The sequence below is a fragment of the Abramis brama genome (assembly GCF_963993115.1).
Source record: "Abramis brama genome assembly, chromosome: 25".
NCBI lineage: Eukaryota > Metazoa > Chordata > Actinopteri > Cypriniformes > Leuciscidae > Abramis > Abramis brama.
In genome coordinates this window covers 1915574-1939482 of record NC_139987.1, presented here as the reverse complement: position 1 = coordinate 1939482, position 23909 = coordinate 1915574, and the positions used below count along the sequence as shown (strand labels likewise).

Genomic DNA, 23909 nt, shown 5'->3' with positions numbered 1-23909 from the left:
TTTGGCAGCGGGATCAAGTCGTGTGGATTAGCTGCACTGACCAACGTTCTGGTTTTTTTGCGAGTTTACTAGTTGTATTGGCAATTTAAAAATCCTTATTAGTTAATCCTTATTAGCTGCTTGATTTGAAAGTGATTTTTGTCTTGAGTTTTGCTAAAATTTCACTGCACCTTGACTTCTTATGCCCCTGCCAGTAGACTCACTTTCACGGAAATCATCTTGCACTAATTATTAGGGGTGGGAATCTTTTACCATCTCACGATTCGATTCGATTCCGATTCTTGAGGCCACGATTCGATTCAAAATCGATTTTCGATTCAAAAAGATTTTCGATTCAAAACATTTCGATTTTATTCATAATGATTTCTAATCAGGTTTCTGATCATGATCTACTCTCATCTGCTTTGCAATACAGAATGACAAACGGAGACATTAAAGTGTCTTTTTCACATTTATTAAGTTCAATTCTCAGGGAAGTGCCTTTTATCAAAAACATTGAAAAAATATTTTTACTTGGTACTTTTAAAGCAAAGTATTTATGATGACCCATAACGAACTTACTTCCAATACTTCCTATATTAATTGTATTAATAAAACAAATGGAAGTGATTTGGCAAGTCTACTGTAAGGTTACATTTGCCAGCATATGTCCCAACATTGCTGAGAACCAACAGGAAAATAAATGTGTGCCTGTACTAGCAGCATACTTGTAGTAAATTAATACAAACTTCAGCATATTCTGAATCTCTAGCATTTAATAATAGACTTCTAACCAATATCCTCTTGTTATTTCCAATGAGCAATATAATCCTTCAGACAAAAAAAAACATTTTGCTGTAGCAAATTCACAAACAGCTTTCGTTCAAAAATATAGAATTATGTACCAGAAGCTATCATAACGTATAATGCTTGTGGACTAATGCATATTCTGAATAATTAGTAACATACAAAGTCGCTCTTGACTTATACACAACTAAATAATAAAGAGTTATGACTTGAAATGTTTGCTGTATACCACAATCAAAAATAGCAAAGAAAGTGAATGAACATCTGCAGAGAGTAACTTACAGTCAAAATGTAACTTTTTGTGACTGGCATTGCACATATTGCATACAGATCAGATCGGTTTACGGCATATTGATGTGAAAACTAAACAATACAGAAATTAGCTCTCATACAAAAAAATACTAAATAGATCACAATGAAATTGCCAATGTTCCATACGTTAGCTTTTAACGAAGACATTCTCTGGTGCCGTTCGGATTTGGCGCTCAGCCATCATGCGTCTGTTATGTGCGCGTCTCTGTTATGTGCGCGCCACAGACTGTCCGCGCACTGCACGTCCGCTTCAGAGTTCCGCCTTTTGCGTTCCTTCAATGTTACGTTATTAGATTTTTTATTTTTTTTATTTTTTTGAAAATCGATTTTTGACATTTGTGAATCGATTCAGAATCGTCCACGTCCCGAATCGCGATTCATCTAAGAATCGATTTTTTTCCCCACCCCTACTAATTATTGTATTTTACATTCTTTGAACTCACTGCTCAAAACAGGAAGTGAATTATTAAAGGAACCATATATATACTGTATGTGTGTGTGTATATATATATGCCACTATATACTCTGGATGATCTATATATAGTGATGTCTGTGCACCTTCATTTCCCAAGGTCCTCTCTGCCGCCACTATTGTTGCCAAACATACTTCGGCCTTGTGCAACGCCTGCCGACTCGCCTCCTCTAAAACATCCAACCCGGTTGCTAAGAGACAGTTCGTCCAGAGTGCCAAAGAGGTGGCCAACAGCACAGCCAACCTCGTCAAGTCCATCAAAGTGAGTCTTGAGACTCTGTTTCTGATCGACAGTGTTTATGTGTTGCTTCTGTTCTGGTGAATGTGACACTGTTTGTGTGTGCTGTGACGTCAGGCTCTGGATGGGGCCTTTAACCAGGAGAACAGACAGAAGTGTAAGGAGTCCACTGGGCCGCTCATTGAGGCGGTGGATAACCTCACTGCCTTCGCTTCAAACCCAGAGTTCGCCAGCGTTCCTGCACAGATCAGCCCGGAGGTACGGCTTTATATCTCAGTGATAGCATACACCACACTATACACTGAAGGTTTATGAATATGAAGCAGTGTAACTGTTTCAACAATCAGAAATGTTTCTTGAGCATCAAATCATCATATTAGAGTGATTTCTGAAGGATCATGTGACACTGAAGACTGGAGTAATGATGCTGAAAATTCAGCTTTGATCACAGGAATAAATTACACTTCATTATATATTCACATAGAAAACAGATGTTTTGAATTGTAATAATATTTTACAATATTGCTGTTGAGCTGAAGAGACTTCTTGTGTGCTGTACTGTTTATCACAATACAGTAATTTGTGCTGAAAATTCAATTCTGTATGATATTCTTTTGACTTAAATACTTTACAAATTAAAGAGGCTTCATCTTACTAGATTTTTTTAACACAAGCCAAAAGAAAGAAATCATAATAAATGAACAAATTCAAATGTAAAACTAAAGGAAGTCAATGACACGTAGAGTTTTCTGCTCTGCATTATTTTTTAACCGTATAGAACTGAACATCTACTGGTTGACACATTTCTATTGATCCACTTTTGCTTAAACATTTATTGTCATGATTTTCATAAAAGAAAAATATTAATTGTGCTCTCAATCTTAAGTAGATGTGCATTTGCTACAAATACCAATTACACCAATTAATCCATAAATGCCATTACACTTGATGCTGTTCCATATTTTTTTCTGAAATAGAAAATGTTGTGTTGACTGTGAGTGCAGGGTCTGTCAGCGATGGAGCCCATCATCGCGGCGGCCAAGAGCATGCTGGAGAGCTCCACAGGCCTGATCCAGACCGCACGCTCACTGGCCGTCAACCCCAAAGACCCGCCCAAGTGGTCTGTGCTCGCCGGACACTCCAGAACAGTGTCCGACTCCATCAAGAAACTCATCACCAACATGAGGTATTCACACAATACATGTCCGTCATTCAGGGATCCGCTAAAAACAAGACTTCTGTGTCTGTGGAGCCGTTCTGATGAACGATAATGGATCATGTTTTCAGGGAGAAGGCTCCAGGTCAGAGGGAGTGTGATGAGGCCATCGAGGTCCTCAATAACTGCATGCGCGAGGTGGACAAGGCCTCGCTGGCAGCCATCAGCCAGCAGCTCACGCCTAGAGACGACATTTCCCATGAGGTGAGGCTTCACAAACACAGTGCTTCCCTTTCATTACCTAATCTGTGCCGCCACGGTCTCATAATGAACAGAAAATATTTTACACTACTCATAATAACATTAAAAGGTCTTTAACGTTGTTTTCCACCATTGTATCTGCGGAATGGACCAAATCTGAAAGCATAATGTGGCTTTGTGCCCTTATCAAATTGCAAAAGACTATTTAAGTAAATAAAGGCATAGTCTGTTTGTGCTGCACGTTTCAAAGTGACGTGTGCGCTTTGCTCATGCGATCAGCTGGTGATCCGGTGTTTTCCGCGTCGTACGGCTCGGTTCACTGTGAATGAATGCAGTGAACTCCATTTCTGCAGTGAGATTAATGCGGATTTGAGAATGTTGCGGCCACCAGTTATGCTTAGTTTTCTCTCGTGTTTAATTTACAACGTTTTTGTCGGCAGTTGATTTACACTGGATTCGTAATGAGATGCATTTGGAAACACGTTTTCACAGAAACTGCAGTTTTCCACCAAAATCTCTCTACAAGTGAGGAAATTAAGACATAAGTATTGTCATTTTCCTACTGTTGCGTAAAGTAAAATAACAGATAACACTTTATTTTGATGATCCACTTTAGACATTCTACTGACTATACGTTACTTTTCAACTACATGTCAACTTATTCTAACCCTACCAGTCTACTAATACTCTAATGAGAGTTAGTTGACAAGTTACTTATTGCTTGTAGGATGTTTAAAGTGGACCATCAAAATAGTGTAACCAAATAATATACTTGAAATATACATGTTTAATTTAAACTTATTTTACAGTGTTAGATTACAATAGTGATATATGGATGATGATGATGATAATAATAAAGTATTATTATTATATTTTAATTGTTTGTCTTCCTAAAACAGCGGTGTGAATGTAATGTAGACGAGACACTATATCATAACTAAAAAAGAGGGTTGAGTCCACTTTAACAAGGCAAGTCAATGCACAGACTTTTTACTCTAAGTTGGACACTGAACATGGGTTGGACCCCCTAATTCTCTCTCTCCAAGTGCACCAGATTTATGTATTTAACTTCATTTTCTTAGGACTTCTGCTAGAGGAAGTGAGGTCCACCCATCATTGTCTCACAAAATCCTGTGGGAAACACTGCAACAGCCATAATAAACCAGAGAAATATCTTTAAAGCTGAGGGCGCAGATTTCATGTGGCCTGCTAATGATTGTTATCATTGTTATTAATGTGCTAGAGCATTTATTGTAATATTGTGTTGTGTTGCAGGCTCTTCACGAGCAGATGGCGGCGTCTGTGCATGAGATCAGTAACCTGATCGAACCGGTGGCCGTCGCAGCCCGCTCCGATGCCTCTCAGCTGGGACACAAGGTCTAACTGCGAAATCATTTCTAAATGTGTCTCTAGATGATTATGGGAAGCTCATTGTGTGCTGTCGTCTCACAGGTGTCTCAGATGGTCAGCTACTTTGAGCCGCTCATCATGGCTGCCATCGGGACGGCGTCTAAGATCCATAACAGCCAGCAGCAGATGAGCGTGCTGGACCAGACCAAGACCCTGGCCGAGTCTGCGCTCCAGATGCTCTACACGGCCAAAGAGGCTGGAGGAAACCACAAGGTAAGAGCCACGCCATCACAGACACTGATGATCATGATGCTGCTTTTGATTGTCTGCCCTCGACTAAAGAATTTTCTAGTCGACTAGTAGTCGTTCATTTAAGCCGTTAGTCGACTGATCACGCGTTTATATTAATAAGCCATAAATCATAATAATGAGCCTTTAATTGCCTATGTGAATTGCCTAATTCAAGTGATGAGCCATATTTGATAGGAGAATGTTTGGGTTTCCTTGACAATCTGTCCGTCACAAACTGCGTGATTTTGAGTTTTATTTCTTAGTGACCAACTGACTAATAAAATCTTGGTCGACTAAGCCTTTTCTAGTCGACTAACGGTTAGTGGACTGTTAGAGGGCAGCTCTAGTACCGTGTGTGTTGTGTGTCCTCAGGCGGCTCACACACAGGAGGCTCTGGAGGAGTCGGTTCAGATGATGAAGGAGGCGGTGGACGATCTGGCTGCGACTCTGGCGGAGGCGGCCAGCGCTGCGGGAGCTGTGGGAGGAATGGTCAACTCCATCACTCAGGCCATCACTAAGATGGAGGACGAGCCCGGGTTCGATCCTGAGGGGACGTTTGTGGATTATCAGACCACGATGGTGAAGACGGCCAAAGCCATCGCTGTCACCGTTCAGGAGATGGTAAAGTCTGAGTGACGCCATATACACACATATGCACAAGCATGCATTAAAAACAGATTTAAGGATTAGTACAGAATTCAGAAATGTAAGATACGCTTGAACCATAAATAAAGTATCATAGTTAAACCTGTGAAGCAGCCCTGAATAATCACCGTAGGAACATTTGATAGTAATCTAGTAATAATCTAAGTAAATTTACATTTTAGAACAACTTATTATTAAGTAACAAACATTATACAACGTAGCTGCATATACAAAGTAGTTTATGAATGTTCAAATACGAAAATACTTTAAAATATATTAATCATATTCATATGATATTGATGAAAAGCCGGTTAAAGTCGGTAATGTCTGTTTGCTGTACAAATACTACTAAGGTGAAGGGTTTTGCTCATGAATATTAATTATGTTTGTCCTGTCTGCCTCAACTATTGGCTGAAAAACTGAGGTGGGTGCTAATCAGCTTGGCACAATTAATAGTCATGCCTTAATTTTGCATTCTTGTACACAGTGATAAACTTGTGCATGCTTTTTCTGTTGCCGTCAACGGAAGTGAAGGACATAGTAAAACATCTGCACCAAAGAGCACTTTTGCATTTTTACTCTGATGGTATTATATAAATAAATTAGATGTAGATTATTTTCCAGAGTCACATCATGTCATTTTCACTTACGAATGCTTGCTTTGAGCCCTGTACATATTTTAAACGTTTTTGATATTATGGTTTAAAATGATTCCCGGTTGGGAGAATTATGCCGTATTTATTGACAAGAAAAGACTGACAGCGTGTTTTTAAACTGCTGTGTTCTCAGGTTACCAAATCCAACGTCAACCCTGATGAGCTGGGTGGTCTGGCCAATCAGCTGACCACAGAGTTCGGTGACCTGGCGTCAGAGGCCAAGTGTGCCGCCATGACTGCTGAAAACCACGAGGTATCTTCTGTTCTTCTGGCTGCATTTCGTGGCTTGCCCACTCAATTTGATTTAATGTGAACTTAAAGATTCAGTTCAGTTCATCTTTATTAATTTCCCAAATTGCCTTCGGGAAGTTAATAAAGATGAACTGAACTGAACCTTTAAGTTCACATTAAATAAAACTGACCCACATTTACTTACTGCACATTATTGTTCTTATTGAGAGCAATTCATCAGTGCACGTTATTCCAAAGAAAATAAATGTTTGTATTCATAGTAAATGAACACTACCGTTCAAAAGCGGTCATTAAGATTTTTTGAATGCTTTAAAAACAGTAATATTGTGAAATATTGTTACATTTATTACAAAGCTGAATGTACTTGACGGTTAAGTGGTTTGTTCTTCAGATCGGTTCTCACATCAAGAAGCAGGTGACCGAGCTGGGTTACAGCTGTACTGGGCTGGTCAGTAAAGCAGGAGCGCTTCAGTGCAGTCCCAACGACTCCTACACCAAGAAGGAGCTCATCGACAGCGCTCGCAAAGTCTCCGAGAAGGTTCACAGCGGATCTTCTTCTTCTCTTATCTGACATGGATGTTGTCCAGTCTTCCTCAGACTCCTGATACCTTCACTCTCCCTCAGGTGTCTCATGTGTTGGCGGCTCTTCAGGCGGGCAATCGTGGCACTCAGGCCTGCATCACCGCCGCCAGCGCCGTGTCTGGCATCATCGCGGATCTGGACACCACCATCATGTTTGCCACCGCAGGCTCGCTCAACCGAGAGAACGCAGAGACCTTTGCAGATCACAGGTACTCCACTGCATGTGTCCTTCCAGCAGCACACAAAGTGCCCAGTGCACATTCAACTGACCATTTCAATTGAAAAGGTCATGAAATATCACAGGGCGTTCACATCTCAGATTTGAAAAAGCCCCAGGACATGTGTGGATTGATGGGAAGTAGTTTGCAGATCAACACAGATGTTAATAGAACCATTAAGGATCCAGAATCGTTCACTTAACTGTATGTGATTTGAGCTGTGGCTCCGATCAGCTCCCAAAGTTTTTGATCACGTTTCAGAACAGAATAAAAACCATTATAATGTCAGATTGAACTCGACAGATGGAGTTTGATCACAAACATTGATGTTGGCTTGACAGAGACTGGCCGGAAAGTAGGAAATGGTTTTAAAATCTTTAAGTTTGTAGTTTTTATTGTCAGATTGACTGAAGTAAAATCAGATGAAGACAGGAAAAAGTTTCTGACAGACCACCACTTCAGAACCCATTTGACCTCATTAGAAGAAACCGTATCAAACCAGTTCAGTCCCCAGTGAAGCTTGTCTGACCCAATTAAACATTATAAGATCACAAAAAACAATCAGAGATCAGGCCACACGTTTCTCGGCATTGCTAGCATGGTTTAATAGTTCACATTTTTCCAGTGTTATTGGGCATTGTTGCATGTTACTTAGTTTTGCTAACATGATTTGGCATGTTTGTTAGACGTAGCTAACATTTTTCTAACACATTGCTAACATGTTTTAACAAATTGTAAAAAACTTCTGATGATGTAACCCATCACTTGCTTATAACGCATTATCCCCAATATTAATAACTTTAATAAAGTTCAGCCATTAGTGTATTGTAATATTGATGTGTTTGGTCAGAGAGCACATCTTGAAGACGGCTAAAGTCCTGGTGGAGGACACGAAGCTGCTGGTGTCTGGAGCCGGAGCGAGTCAGGAGAAGCTGGCTCAGGCCGCGCAGTCCTCCGTCAACACCATCACCAAACTGGCTGATGTGGTCAAACTGGGAGCAGCGAGTTTGGGCTCTGAAGACCCTGAGACACAGGTACTGCTGACACCCCATCCTGACCCAATCAGGAGCCTCTTCAGTTCACACACAATACAGCTCGCCTGCTGTCAAGACCAGTGTGTGTGAGCGTATGTGTGTTAGTGTGTGTGTGAGTTTGTCTTGTGTGTGAGAGAGTGTGCGTGTGTGTGAGTGTGTCTTGTGTGTGCGCGCGCGCGTGTGTGTGTGTGTGTGAGAGAGTGTGTGTGTCTTGTGTGTGAGAGAGTGTGTCTTGTGTGTGAGTGAGTGTGAGTGTATTGTGTGTGTGTCTTGTGTGTGAGAGAGAGACTGTGAGTGTCTTGTGTGTGAGTGAGTGTGTGTGTGTGTGTGTGTGTGTGTGTGTGTCTTGTGTGTAAGAGTGAGTGAGTGTGTGTGTGTCTTTAGTTCTGTGCTTGGCAACAATTCTTGGGTTTTGCTGTTCCTATGGCAACACTTAATAATTCATGGCATATTCTCGAAGCTTGTTATGGCTGTATCTTTCAAGGAAATGCAAGGAAATGCACACATTGAGGCAAGCTTTAATTACACTTCCATCAAGTTCATGAACGTGATAAAAGCTTTATCTTCAAGCCAGTGAAATCTCCATTACAGTGTTTGTAAGATCTTATTCACATGCAGCCGCTGTTTTTAGGTGAATTTTAGTGAAGTCTTTGAGTCCATACTGCATTTTCTGTACTTAGTATTGCTAGTGAGGGTAATATGCTGTTATGATGTGTCTGATACTTCATTAACTAGCCTTCATATTTACACACAGCTTTTAGTTGTGTTCTATTACTTAATATTTGCGGTACTCTTAATGTATAATGTGAGACTCTTGTTCAGTTCTTGTTCTGATACATGTTTCTCCTATTACTACATACATTTGGTGACACACAAGTTTGACATTATGCCCATGCTTGTGGTGCAGTGATGGAGCAACAGGTTTTTTTCTTTCAATGTTTCTTTAAATCCATCCATCCGTCCAAAGCGCTTGTCCTCTGTGGGTTTGCAGGATGCTGGAGCCGGTCTGAGTTTTGTTCAAATGCTTCGTGTGAGGATGAGGAGTGTTCTTCATGAGTTTGCATCTCTGTCAGAGGGCAGGTGCCTGTGTAGGGAGCAGGTTTTGCTACTGAGCACTAGATGTCAGCATCTGCCAGAGTGGTCTGATGTGTGTGTGTGTGTGTGTGTGTGTGTGTGGTGTGTCTCAGGTGGTTCTGATCAATGCGGTGAAGGATGTGGCTAAAGCTCTGGGTGATCTCATCAGCGCCACCAAAGCAGCGGCCGGCAAACCTCACGACGATCCCGCCATGTTACAGCTCAAGAACTCTGCTAAGGTATAACACACACACACACACTCCGGTTAGCCCTCGGTCTGTCTCTGCACACTGATCTCAATGGTTATTATGAGCTGTCCTGAAATCAGGGTCCTTCCCTTTGACCTGCAAACTGAGCTGGAGGATTTACACTCACATCAGTGTTTTATTGTGAATTAAAGCTAAACTATCAAACGTGTATAAAATTGAAATAAATAAAAAATTGATATTAGATGGTAAAACTTAACTTAAACTTAAAAAGAAAATGAGACTGAAATCAGTTTAGGTTGAAGTACCAAAATTAGTACAACTTAACTAAAATTAAAGCTAAATAGAAATGAAAACTGATAAAGTTAATTTTAATAAACACTATAATATATAATACTAAAATAACACTGACTCAGATTGTTCAAAGTTGCAACAAATCTACACAAACAAATACAAAGAGTATTTCATATAGGACATGCAGGATCACTTGCACAAGTTAGATTAGTGTATTAAATTGTATATTTATACTTAAAACTCATTAGATTAATTAAATAGATATCATGGTTAGGGCAATATATATATTGAATAAATCATAAATGTATGATTATTTGCTGGTGATATAAAATTCAGCAACCTTGTCAATATTGCATTGATTTGAATGTGCTTTTTATTTGGCTATTATGTTTCCTAAAGAGCCTGTCATTAGAAAATGTGTTTTTAAAAGGTCTGTAGGAAATGATTACTATGTCGGCTTCTGTTTTTATGGAAAAGCTGTGTTGAAAAGCTGCCTTAATTATTTTGAAAATAAATTTTCACAAATACATGCATATGGGATATTGCTACACATGATGACCAGATCAGTATTGGCCATTATTTGGATTTTTAAACACTTGTTTATTTTCAATTTATTGGTCTTTTTAGGTCAGTATCTGAATGAAAAAAGTGCATCCCTATATTATCATTATAATAACTGATTATGTTCTTCTCCTTTGACGGAGTACTTCGAGCGCAGTCTTCATTGCCAGAGCATAAGTCATCAGTGTTGAGCAGTGTTGATGTGTGGTGTTTGTGTGGCATCAGGTGATGGTGACGAACGTGACGTCTCTACTGAAGACGGTGAAGGCCGTGGAGGACGAGGCCACTAAAGGCACGCGAGCACTAGAGGCCACCATAGAGCACATCAAACAAGAACTGGCTGTGAGACACACACATTTAAATCACTGCATTCAACAGGAAAAACTAATTATTATTATTAAACTTTATTAAGTGGAATGAAGAAGAGCAAGTGAAGTGTAGCTTTCCACGTTAGTGTTGATCACATGTCCTGTGGCCCTCCATCAGGTGTTCAGCAGTGCAGATCCTCCCCCGAAGACCGCCACCCCAGAGGAGTTCATCCGCATGACCAAAGGCATCACGCTGGCCACGGCTAAAGCAGTGGCTGCTGGGAACTCCTGCCGCCAGGAGGACGTGATCGCCACCGCGAACCTCAGCAGACGAGCCATCGCCGACATGCTGCACTCCTGCAAGGTGACGCCGCCGCCTGAGACACATCAACGACTGCATATGTGCCGTCACGTCCACTTCAGACGCAATCGGATTTACACTAATCCTCTGAAATCAAACAGCAATGCAATCGTGTAAAACTGGGCTCTTTTCAATTAAGCTTCATTAAGCTCTTTCAGAACAATTCACCAGCATGAAAACCATTGTGTATTTTCCCTTTGGGAAAGACAACAAAGACATTGAGTATGAAATGGTAAATTTATGTTTGTTGTGGCGATGATGGCAAAGATGAAGCCCATTATAGGGATAGTTTTCCCAAAAATGAACATTTCGTCATCATTTACTCGCCCTCAGGTTATTTCAAACCTGTATGAGTTTCTCTCTTCTGCTGAACACAAAAGAAGATATTGTGAAGAGTATGGGTAACCAGACAGATAATGGACCCTATCGACTTCTGTAGTAGGAAAAAAATACTATGGAAGTCAATGGGGTCCATCAACTGTCCGGTTACCCATACTCTTCACAATATCATACAGGGTTGGAACAACTTGAGTGAGTAAATGATGACAGGATATTCTTGTTTGGGTGATCTATCCCTTTAAATAAATAAAAAAATACTGTATAAACGGCTGAAGTTTAGAAAGGAATAGAAAAAATAATGTCCATGTCATTTGTTTTAGACACTACTTCTCAAAGTGTGAACACTCATTCTATGTTGCCATTTGACGTGTTTTGAAATCCTAGTGAAGTCAGTATGTCTAAGCGTGTGATGTCTGTGATGTGTTCAGCAAGCAGCCTTCCACCCGGAGGTGAAGCGTGACGTTCAGTCTCGGGCGCTGCGCTTCGGCTCGGAGTGTGCCACGGGTTACCTGGGCCTGCTGGAGCATGTGCTGGTGGTGAGTTACACCTGTCTGCCAGACCACCCTGGTGCATCCTATTAACACACACACGCTCACTTCTTGAGCTCCCTTATGGGGGTCATTGGGTTAAAACTGTGTGAAATAACTGACGCTGCGTTTGTTCCTGTTATTTTAGTGGCTGAACTCACAGGATGTTTGTCACTCAGTGGGTTTCACAGTGACTGAAAAATGTGTCTAAAGCTCTATTCGGACTGTAATTGTTTATCATGAGGACGTAATGTTTTTTTTTTATAGCATTTACAGAGATTAGTCTGATTTTTACTACCGTCTGAATCCAATGTCAGTGTTTTTCTCCCACCACCCCTGTATTACTTTTGTTTTTTGACTAACACCAATGTCGTATGGTAATTTAATTGCGGTCTAAACCACATCTTTATAAGATGGGATCAATCCAAAAGACGTTTTGAAAATCTGTTTTGACCTCTGCCAAGCATCGTATTGTAACTGTGGAGCTTTGCGGTGATTTGCATGCTTTATTTATGCATTATTATGGCAGCAACAGGTATGCAATTTTTAAATATGCATTATATACAACTATATACATACAAAATATAAACCTAGTAATTTCCACATTTTTAAAAGGATATCCATCATTTTGTGAGATAAAATGCAACAGAAGAAAACCATTTAAACCAATAGCATGTCCATTTTTCCTTTTATTAAATAGGATATATGATTGACCAAATGAATAGTGCATTTCTGGGTTCGTAGGATCACAAACTCGCACCTCCACCGTGAATTTATCTTCATCCGAACACGAGGAGCCACACGTCCTCATGAGGAACATTTACTGTCCGAATAGGGCTTAAAATGTTTAAAGGTGGATATTGGATTATAGTTTTATTTGTAAAGGTCCATATGAGTTGTTGAATGTGGGATTTTGTGATTAGTTGTAATAAGGCAGTAGATCAGTGCCATGCAGTTTTTTTGAGTGTTTTCCTCATTTATTTTTCTGTTCTCTTCCTCTTTCCGTGCGTGCGTGCGTGCGTGTGTGTGTGTGTGTGTGTGTGTGTGTGTCTGTTGGTTCACTGATAGCCGGTGAGTTACAGTTGACTGCATGTGAATCTCTCTGCCCGTGTGTGTGTGTGTTTTGTGTGTATTTGCACACTCTTTTAACATGAGACAAAAGTTCTATAACAGTGGATGCTGCAGTGCGTCTCAGCTGCTGTGTTGCAGATCTATTTTATTTCCATTTCCGTCTTTAAATTATTTTCACCATTTGAACGTTTCTGCAGAACCAAATTTTTAAACTTCCTCTTGGACATTTGTGTTTCACGCAAAATTTGGCATGTATCATCCATAGACTTGACAAAATCCATGACAAAAAAGTTTTTTCTAACAAAAAAATATATATTTTCTGAAATCCTGCCCATAGGGGGCACAAAAAACAAAGCTGCAATCATTTTGATGAAGGAAACAAAAATTTGACACCAATATCATGATGAATTGTTATCTTTTGCAGATTGTTAGTTATGCACTTGAGAAGCACTCGTCAGATCTGTCTGTGTAGTAACTGGTGTGATTCCTCTGATAGGTCAGGGGTATCTATGTCTCCTGACGCTGACAGTGCTTTCTGAGACCTTTTAACTAGAAATTATGAGTGGCATCTTGATTAGTCAGTGTTGTGTTACAGTTTTCAGATATACTGAATGAAACAACATTTGAATGATGTGCAGAAGGATTTAACATTTTGCCAGTGTATTTCAGACTTCACTATGATAATGTTTGAGGTTTTTTTTTTGTGTGTGTGTGTGTGTGTGTGTGTTAATCATGTGCATTTAACATCTTGCGAGGAGAACATCAGAACAGAAAGAGACAGTGATTAAATAGAATAATTAAATGATAAATAAATATGATTAAATTAGCACAGATGAAATAAGACGACACCGATGTGGGCTCGCTCTCTTGAAGCAACACACACTCGGGTTGCTATTAAGAATCCTTCATGTTTAAACCTGAAAATAACAGGGAATTTTAAAAGTATGTTTTTCCAGGGCTGGAAATGGTCTATAAATCCATAGTGACTGAAATGTTTATTTCTAGTTTTACTCTGCTCTTAAATATTTTATGTATAACATTTTGTGAATGCTTGAGTGGAATAAAACTATTGATCATTTACTTTTATTCATTCCAAATATAGTCACCTGACATTTAAAGGGAGATGCACCACATTGAGCATAAATGACTGGACCTGATATTGAAATCCATCGGTCAAAACCCTGAAGAGAGAGACCGACTGTCCTTTGTGATTTTTATAGGGTTTGTACAGACAGACAGGTGGCATATGTTTGTCTGTGGGTGTGGGTGTGTGTGTGTGTGTGTTTCTGGTATTGTCCATGTCATTCCAGCATTCCTCCTCATGGCCAAGTCTTTTCTTAGCCGTCTGTTCCAAACGAACAGCTCTGCTAATGCCACACACCTGTTTCACTGTCACCAGCACCACCCTGGAGGACACGCCGAGGACACACACACGCACATCTCAGAAATCACTACTACAAACTGATCATACGAGTGTCTAACAGCGCTTGAATCGGTGTCAGATTGATCTAACAATCCCCGTTTTAATACATTCATGTGTGTGAAGTGTTGTGCTCTCCATCCGCAGATCATCCATAAACCCAGTCATGACCTCAAGCAGCAGCTGTCCAACTACTCCAAACGCGTGGCCGGCTCAGTGACCGAGCTCATACAGGCTGCGGAGGCCATGAAAGGTACAGTGTGTGTGTGTGTGTGTGTCATGTTTCTCAAGATCCTGGGCTTCTCCTGCCCTCTCCATCTGATCAGGTCAAGTGTCCACTTCCAGTTCTGCATCATGAGGAGGGAATCCAAGCAGGATTTATCAGGATAATCCCTGCCACCCATCACTGAAAGTGATCTGAGAGCTCGGGCTGATAATACCCAGACCCTGATTTAACACATGATGAGAGACGGGGAGAATCTCTGCTGAGAGAGAGAGAGAGAGAGAGAGAGAGAGAGAGAGAGAGAGAGCGTTTATAGGTGGATTTATAGGTGCCAATTCACATAAAAAGGAAGGAAATGAAGTGAAGTTGAGGCTTTCCACCTATCTAGTACCCATATGAGCAAAATAATATTTAATAAAAGAGATATCGAAGAGAATAGGATATTTATGATTTCTGCTTGCTGTTGCTGTCTTTGACTGTCAGCTTTATTGCACATATTGAAAATTATGTGCTTTTACAGTACCGTTCAAAAGTTTAGGGTCAGTTTTTTTGTTTTTGTTTTTAGAAATTAATCATTTTATTTAGCAAATATACATTAAATTGATTAAAAGTGAGAAAGACATTTATAAAGTATATAGACATTTATAAAAATATGCTAATAATCAGAAATGTTTCTTTAGCATCGAATCATCATATCAGAATGATTTCTGAAGGGTCATGTGACACTGAAGACTGGAGTAATGATGCTGAAAATTCAAAGATAAATTACATTTTAGCATATATTCACAGAGAAAAAATTGTAATAATATTTCAAAAGATTACTGTTTTTACTGTATCCTTGATCAAATAAACGCAGCTTTGGTGAGCAGAAGAGACTTTCAAAAACATTTTTAAAAATCCAAACTTTTGAGCTGTACTGTATTCATTCTAATACAATATTTCTGAGTGTTGTGTTTGTAGAGTAGTTCCTTTCAATAGTCTGAGTGAAACCAAGCGGGCATTTTGAGGTCTGAAAGTCACACCTACTGAGTACACTTCTTTATTTTTTTTCAAAAGAGCAAATAAACCTTGTAAACATGTTGTAGAATATGTTGTAAAATTATGCACACACCTTTCCAGAACCTCATGATTTATTAAAAAAAGAATGTAAAGGTGTAAAAAAAAAAAAGTAAAAAAAAGAAATTCTAAACAATGCAGAAAGTGCTCAAATCAGAGGTAGAACACAAGTATACAAGGAGATGGAGGAAGCCCAAACTTTGGTTTCTCTTTAAATCCGAGTAAATGTGTTTAAAAAAACGTATTTAAGAATTAACTTCTGGTGAAATAATGTTTTCACACAACTGTACAGTTTCAGTAAGGCAGTAGTTTTTAGTACGATGACCTAGAGACTGGATCTGATGCTGTGTTTAGGCACAGAGTGGGTGGACCCTGAGGACCCGACGGTCATCGCCGAGAACGAGTTGCTGGGGGCCGCAGCTGCCATCGAAGCCGCCGCCAAGAAACTGGAGCAGCTCAAACCCCGGGCCAAGCCCAAGGTGAGGAAACGTTTACCCACATCCCTCGGGACTCAACCAGCTTAACTGACACACTATACTGCTTCACATCTCACATTTAGCTTGGAAAACCCTGCACTGTGTTCATATGTTCTTAATCTAATGTTCCTGACCATTATATGACATCTGTACAACTCTTCCTGTTTGCATTGCCCAGTTTGGATTTGGATTTAAGGTAACACGAATTATGAATGTAGCCTCGAACACAATCACTGAGCATGAATTATCATCATCATCATCGTCATCATCATGGATGCTGCAATGAAAAAGCATTGTGTTGTGCTCATACGCATGTGGACAAAACCTTCAAGATCAGTCTCAATGTTGAGACGGTGATGTACATGAATGTTTGTTCTGTTGTGTTTAACAGGAGGCTGACGAGAGTCTGAACTTTGAGGAGCAGATTCTGGAAGCAGCCAAATCCATCGCCGCCGCCACCAGCGCTCTGGTCAAAGCTGCGTCTGCCGCTCAGAGAGAGCTGGTGGCCCAGGGGAAGGTACAACACACACACACACACCCCACTCAACTTCATACACAACGCCTGCAAATCATCTAAGTCAGTACTGCCAATCTCTCTGTCTGTCTGTCAGGTCGGGGCGATTCCAGCAAATGCGGTGGATGATGGACAGTGGTCTCAGGGTCTCATTTCAGCTGTAAGTCTGTTTCAAACTCGCTGATTTCTTGCTCAATTGAGCTTAACGGGATAGTTCATCCAGAAATTAAAATTCTGTCATCCTTTACTCACCCTCATATAGTTCTACACTTGGGGTTTAACGGTTCGAATTGCTCACGGTTCGGTTTGTGGGTATGATTCAGTATGTGCTATTTTCAGGGGAAAAAGGATTCCTGTCAAATAAAAATAAATAAAATAAGAACAAATAATCAAACTACAAGCAACAGCACAAATAAATACAATAGTGCAAAGATACAAATAAAATAAACAGTGCTTCATGTTTTTCAGGGAGGTCTAACATTAGTTTTCAGGAACAGAAATTGAATAAAGTAATCAAGTGTAAAATAACATTGCATATTTGACTGTATAAATTAAAGATTAATCCTCATCCTTATTGAAGTTACAAAAGAAACACAGCAGGAATATTAGGCTGCTGTCACTTTAAGTCATAATGCACTGATACTGTACACGTGCGTCGTCTTTCTCCACTGAAATTGGACTCAATGTTTGCATGATGTCTGAGATGTGGGTTTCTGTGAGCGTGCTTCAGATGAGTACACACACAGTTCTCATTCGTGTCTTCTGGCTCTCTAATGTTTAAACTGGCACGGCTTAAATGAGTTTAGTTTAAACACAGAGAGTGTGCTGTTCAGGTCCTGCACTATCACACCGGATGATGATGATGACGCTAATGACTGATCATATTACAGCATACGGCTCTCGCACTGAACACAGTTTACAAAGAGTGACTCTTTTATCCACGTTTTTTTGATTATCGCTGTTGTATCCATCGACAGAAACATACATTAGGAGCTCTGTCCGTCTGTTTTGTTACTTTTAACAAACCATATTATAGATGTGAGTTGATCCGCGGTGCAAGTGTGTGCCGAACCGTGGATGGAGAGCAGTGCGATTCGATTTTTTTTACTGTTCTGTCCAAAATAACATTGGTCTCCATTGACTTTCACTGTATGGACAAGAAAAAAACATCTTATTTTGTGATGAGTCATACAGGTTTGGAACAACATGAGGGTGAGAAAATGATTACAGAATTTTTTTTTGGATGAACTAACCCTTTAACTTTCTCAGTTTCTTCTGGTGGATTTCAGAGGTTGCATGTGAACGCATATATACATGAAGTAGTTTTTGATGAGGTGGATGTTTAACACACATTTTGTTCCTGAATTCATCTGCTCTAGGCCCGTATGGTGGCCGCAGCCACTAACAACCTGTGCGAGGCGGCCAACTCCGCCGTTCAGGGTCACGCCAGCGAGGAGAAACTCATCTCTTCAGCCAAACAGGTGGCAGCATCTACAGCTCAGCTGCTCGTGGCCTGCAAGGTCAAGGCGGACCAGGACTCCCAGACCATGAAGAGACTGCAGGTCAGTGTGTGTGTGTGTTTCAGTACGTCCATACAGGTACATGTTCTGATAGACCCTAGTATTGAGTTTAAAAAATAAAGGTTCCAAAAGGGTTTTTTGCAGGGATGCCATTGAAGAACCATTTTTGCTTCACCAAGGAACCTTTCAGTGATCAGCTGAAATTACCATTGGTGTGTGTGTGTGTGTGTGTGTGTGTGTGTGTGTGTGTGTGTGTGTGTGTGTGTGAAGAACATTTCAATAATCTAAAGAATCTTTTTCCATCATAAAGAACCTTTTGTGCAATGGAAAGATTCCATGGATGTTTTTCATAGAACCATTGATGCAACAAAATGTAAGAGTGCATGATCGTAAAAGTGGGGTCAAATTGACTGTGGATTCAATTGGATTCGATACAGTTACTAATTCGATACTAAACTTTTTCACTAATAAAGGTAAAAACAGTAAACCTTTGATATTAATACTCACTTCTCACACATTGAGAAAGAAACAAGAACATGCATATAATTTGTGTTTTTAATTTAAGTTTTTTTAAAAACATTTTTGTTTTCACTGTAAATATCCTGGCCGTATTGTAAATATTTTAAACAGAATTAAACACTTTAAACAGAAGAAGTGTGGAAAATCACTTCTACAAAGATACAAAGATGTGAACTGATTTATACCTTCATACTTAAAAAAAAAAAAAAAAAAAAAAAAAAAAAAGTGTACCTTCAGGGTCTGACAAATGCATGCCCTCAAATTGACCCGTAAATATCATAATCATAATATACATTTTGTGCGCATGTTCCACCGCACATCAGTGTGTCGACACTTTGCAGGCATGTTAATGACACTAAATGAGAAAAACCCACTAAATTTCAAGGAGAATATCATAGTTACCCAGTATTACAGACAGTTAAAAACAATCGAAATGTCAAATTGACCAGAATCCTAATATGAAAGATCATCATTTGCCATTGCAGTGGCCTGACGCGAATAAGCAATGAAGAGTCTGAGTTGTTTTGTGTCCGCCTCTCAACAAAGCCTTTAAATATTGAGTGACGCACCCCTCCTGCCTCCAGGGAGACAGCTGTCGTCCTGCACAGGGTTAGAGTTAAAACCTGATCAACCCTGAGTTCAACATTATATCTTCGTCATCACAATAGGCAGAGACTCCATATTGAGTTTTCCAGCAAATGAAATGACATTCAGACATTAAACATGGAGCTTTGCTAGAGATTCCCATGACATCAGATACTGTAGATTTATAGTTTAGCTGTGTTTAACTGTGCAGCCGTGAGATGAATGTAATGCTGGAGCAGGAATAGACCCAGTGTCATCATCTTGTCTTACACAGTCCAGCTGTCGGATTTGTTATATGCTCTGATGAGGGCTTGTGATAACAGCAGTGCTGGTGGCTGCTGGGAGATTTTTAATAAATGGTCCTCAGAAATCTGCTTCAGAAATTTTACATTAGATAGATTAGATAATTTGTCTCGAGAGACACTGAGAGCAACACTAAAGTTGCTGTTGAACACACTCCTTAATGATTATTAATTTGCATTAATATTTAGATTACAACCAGTGGTGCATGGATCAGGAAATTTGAGAAATATTAATAAGCTGGTATTTTGTTGGGATATGAGTGCACAATCTGGTATGGAAAGTGTACATGACTCTCCAATTGTCAAACTTTCTACATCCCATCCATTCACCAACTGAATCACTGCCATCATTTGCGTTAAAGTAAAGTCAGATTATTTTTATTTGCATCTTTATTTATTGTTTAATTCATTATGTTGCACAGCCACATTCTGAGATTCACTCAAAATGAAGTATACAATGAAACTAACATTTTGTGGAATGGTGTCCATGTATTTGTGGATCTTTCCATGTGTTTTCCACAGCACACATTTGTGAATTTGGAAACATTACTTACAGCACAACTGGAGCACGACTCCATCTGCTTTCTACTCCAGCCAATCAGATTTTAGAGCCGCCTTTTACTGATGGCCACATCAATCCGGCCAATCATTCCTTTGCTTCCGCCCTCACTACATTTTCAGACCTAGCAGGTCGGATGTTTTTACCTGTGATAGACTTCCCTCCCCACTCCACCATCCTGCTTCTGCTGATATCTGACCATGAGAAGTCTCCTCACCTGCTCAAAATAAGACCAAATACTGCTTATGAATATGATACAAGACCAATTGAAATTTGAGAGGTTTGTAAAATGGGTTTGTTCACAGTTGAATAGTTTACTTGGAAGATTTATCATTTCAAGAATTTTATTTTTTGTTTTTTACCAAGTCCCCAGTGTCTAATATGTGTGTGTTTGTTCCTAGTACTAATAGAGCTGTGCACAGTGATGTGAAATGTCTTCTACGGCAGCAATGCAGAATCTCTTAGCTATTCTAGTTTGTGTATAAAGTGCGGGCCAGTCCTTCCTCTTGCAGAGATAACTCAGACTACTGACAGCTGAACACACTCAACCCTAAATCACACCTTCAGCCATGCACAATGCCTCAAAAGGCATAAAAAAGAAAAAAAAATTCCTGGAGCGTTTGCCAGAAGAGCTCCGGGGATGTGTTTAGTTCAGGCTGCTCTCTCCACAGCTGCTTTTCCTTTTAAAGCCATCCCAGGAGTCCAGACAAAGGCTGAGCCTTCCCTACACACACCAGATATATGGGGTTTGACTACAAACCCCTGCTTGCTAAAAGCTACTTCATTGGGTTCACAAATTAAAGTAATTGTACTTGTAGTTGCACTTGTAGCCACAAATTAATGTAGTTGTACTGCTAGCAACAAATTAAAGTCGTACTTGTAGTTTGACTTGTAGTCAAATTAAAGTAGTTTACTGGTAGCAAAAAAATATAATCGTTGTACTTGTAGTCACAAATTAATGTAGTTTTACCGGTAGCAACAACGTTTGGTCGTTGTAGTTTCACTTCTAGCCACAAATTAAAGTCGTTGTTCTTGTAGTTTCACTTGTAGTCAAATTAAAGTAGTTTACCGGTAGCAAAAAATTTAATTTGTTCTTGTAGTTGCACTTTTAGTCAAATTAAAGTGGTTTACTGGTAGCAAAAAAATAAAGTTGTACTTGTAGTTGCACTTTTAGTCAAATTAAAGTAGTTTACTGGTAGCAACAAATTATAGTCATTGTACCTGTAGTCACAAATTAATGTACTTTTACTGGTAGCAACAAAGTTTGGTCATTGTAGTTTCACTTCTAGCCACAAATTAAAGTCGTTGTTCTTGTAGTTTCGCTTGTAGTCACAAATCAATGCAGTAGTACTTGTAGCCAAAAATTAAAGTAGTTGTACTTGTAGTTTCACTTCTAGCCACATATTAAAGTATTTTTATTTGTAGGCACAAGTTAAAATGTCCACAGGTTTGCCGTGTGACAAAACAGTGTCAGAACGCTGTAGCAGCTGTGAATATAGAGCTAGATGACAACTGTTAAATGTCAGTCGGTGTGTCTAGTATTACTCTTGTTTTTAAGTATTGATTATTAATATTGAAGTATTGATATTCTAGGAATGGTATCTGAAGTTCAGACAGAGTGAGTTTGATGAGGTGGGTCTTAAAGTGTTTTGTTGAATGCTCAGAAGAGTACTCTGATGTCTGTTTGTCTTTAGGCTGCCGGTAATGCCGTGAAACGGGCATCAGATAACCTGGTGAAGGCGGCACAGAAGGCTGCGTTCGAGGCTCAAGATGATCAGGCTGTGATAGTGAAGAGCAAGATGGTGGGCGGCATTGCTCAGGTAAAGAGAACATCAGTGAAACCTCAGCGATTGCATGTTTACTGTGTGTTTTGGGAGTATTTCCAGCACAATGACTGAACGTTACAGTGCAAGTTTGCTTGTTAAGTTGATACCTGTCTGTTTTTACGGTCCCACTTTATATTAAGTGGCTTTAACTACTATGCACTAACATTCAAATTAATAATTTGATACAATGGACTTACTGTGTACATGCATGTTTTTACATTGTACTTATATTTAGAAAATACCTGCATGTAATTACATTTGTAATTACACTGTTGACCCTTCATATAAAATGGGACTGATTAAGACATGCAGTGAGTGAAGTATGTTATGAATGTTTAGTTAATGTGCTGCGATGTGTGTGTGTGTGTCCTCAGATCATCGCTGCTCAGGAGGAGATGCTGAGGAAGGAGAGAGAGCTGGAAGAGGCCCGGAAGAGGCTGGCCATGATCCGACAGCAACAGTACAAGTTCATGCCGTCGGAGCTCCGAGAGGACGGCCAGGAGCAGTGAGCCTGATCCGGGACATTACACACACACACCAGAGGATGAGGAAATCATTCATCATATGCAACGAGTAAAAAGTGAACCATGTATCAGGATGTCTATTTTAAAAGTCACTTTTATGAGCATTGTCATGCCAGCTTTATTGTTTTGTTGTATTTTGAAAATATGCCACATATGCAAGTTATTTCTATAAAAGATCTATCATTTTTTTTGTTTCAGTACTAGATACTAGAGTAATTAGATCAGATGTGAACGCTTGTGATCATGTCAGGGGCTAAACAGTGTTTGTAATGTCTGGTAAGCTTTCCGAGACAACATTAGGACAGTGTCTTCTGCTCTTCTGACAGTCGACAGCTGTTTTCCATTTTTCTTATCTTTTTTTTGTGGCGACGTGGACCAGTGGTGCAATCATTAACTTTGCGTTGAAACAATTCATAGAGAAAACATATCAGTTTTTAAAGAAAAGAATAATAAAGCTTTGAAACGTTACAAATAGTATCTCCTTTAAATGTTTTTTGCAGTGTCAATGTTTGCGTATGTGACAACTTGGTCTACTGGCATTTCTATCAAAGGTATATCTTTTATAAAGCATAAAAGCCATATTTCCATTTTTGCTTTTATAATGTATTTTTTTTTTCTTTTGTTCCAATTCACTGTTGATGTAATTCCCATCCAGATGTATGCAGACATTATTAGATTAAAGATTATTTGCAGCGAAAGAATTGGTTAATTAAAATGGTTGTTTATCAAAGAATAATTATAAAGAATTGTTTTAAAGAAATGATAAAGACTGTTATTAATGGATCAAATACATAAACTGTTTGAGTTTTTGCCATTACTGCCTTTCCTGTTGCATTCAGTATATTCTGAATCTGTCCTGCTTTTATATTTTATAATTGTGTATTTAACAGTTTCTCACTTAAAATAAGCAAACGCACTTAGTCATGTGTTAAACTAAAAACTCATAAATTCACTGTTTTTCAAATATCTCCTATTGCATTTGTGTGTTTGTTTTGTTTCTACAAGGTGCTGTTGTTGGAGGGTTTATCATTTACTTGTATAGACCGATAACATTAAAAACGAATAATTAATAGGTCATTAATGAACATTTTATAATGCTTAAACATATCAGTAGTTCATGTGCACTCAAATATCAAGGTAAATCATTATTTGCCTGGCTAAAGAGATTTCATGTTTAATAAAATATTTCTAAAGCAAAAGAATGCTTTCTAGGAAACTGGAAATGTGGTTTTCTAAAAACAAATAGCTGCCAAGCATGACATAACTAGATGACAACATCAATCATCTTAATAAATCGTATGTTTGAAGTTTTGTTCATGAATAATTCCTCTCTCTCTTTTTTGTCAATTTAATTGGTGGCGAAATGATTAGACATCCATTCTTTAAAATGG

The 23909-nt window shown here is 39.3% G+C and overlaps 1 protein-coding gene across 2 annotated transcripts in view; it reads left to right on the top strand.

Annotated features, from left to right (window-relative positions):
- The window catches only part of tln1 (talin 1), an 82160-nt gene extending 58674 nt beyond the window's left edge, over positions 1 to 23486 (top strand). For both annotated transcript variants that reach the window (XM_084105514.1, XM_084105513.1), the window contains exons 35-56: positions 1671 to 1832; positions 1926 to 2066; positions 2813 to 2994; positions 3096 to 3228; positions 4501 to 4602; positions 4678 to 4848; positions 5239 to 5487; positions 6301 to 6420; positions 6811 to 6957; positions 7044 to 7210; positions 8070 to 8253; positions 9441 to 9566; positions 10614 to 10730; positions 10875 to 11060; positions 11825 to 11932; positions 14562 to 14667; positions 16048 to 16172; positions 16561 to 16686; positions 16781 to 16843; positions 18063 to 18245; positions 21863 to 21988; positions 22369 to 23486. In XM_084105514.1, the coding sequence (XP_083961640.1) occupies positions 1671 to 1832; positions 1926 to 2066; positions 2813 to 2994; positions 3096 to 3228; positions 4501 to 4602; positions 4678 to 4848; positions 5239 to 5487; positions 6301 to 6420; positions 6811 to 6957; positions 7044 to 7210; positions 8070 to 8253; positions 9441 to 9566; positions 10614 to 10730; positions 10875 to 11060; positions 11825 to 11932; positions 14562 to 14667; positions 16048 to 16172; positions 16561 to 16686; positions 16781 to 16843; positions 18063 to 18245; positions 21863 to 21988; positions 22369 to 22503 (3159 nt within the window). In that variant the 3' untranslated portion in view covers positions 22504 to 23486. The remainder of the gene's footprint in view (positions 1 to 1670; positions 1833 to 1925; positions 2067 to 2812; positions 2995 to 3095; positions 3229 to 4500; positions 4603 to 4677; positions 4849 to 5238; positions 5488 to 6300; positions 6421 to 6810; positions 6958 to 7043; positions 7211 to 8069; positions 8254 to 9440; positions 9567 to 10613; positions 10731 to 10874; positions 11061 to 11824; positions 11933 to 14561; positions 14668 to 16047; positions 16173 to 16560; positions 16687 to 16780; positions 16844 to 18062; positions 18246 to 21862; positions 21989 to 22368) is intronic.
- The last annotated feature ends 423 nt before the right edge of the window (positions 23487 to 23909 follow it).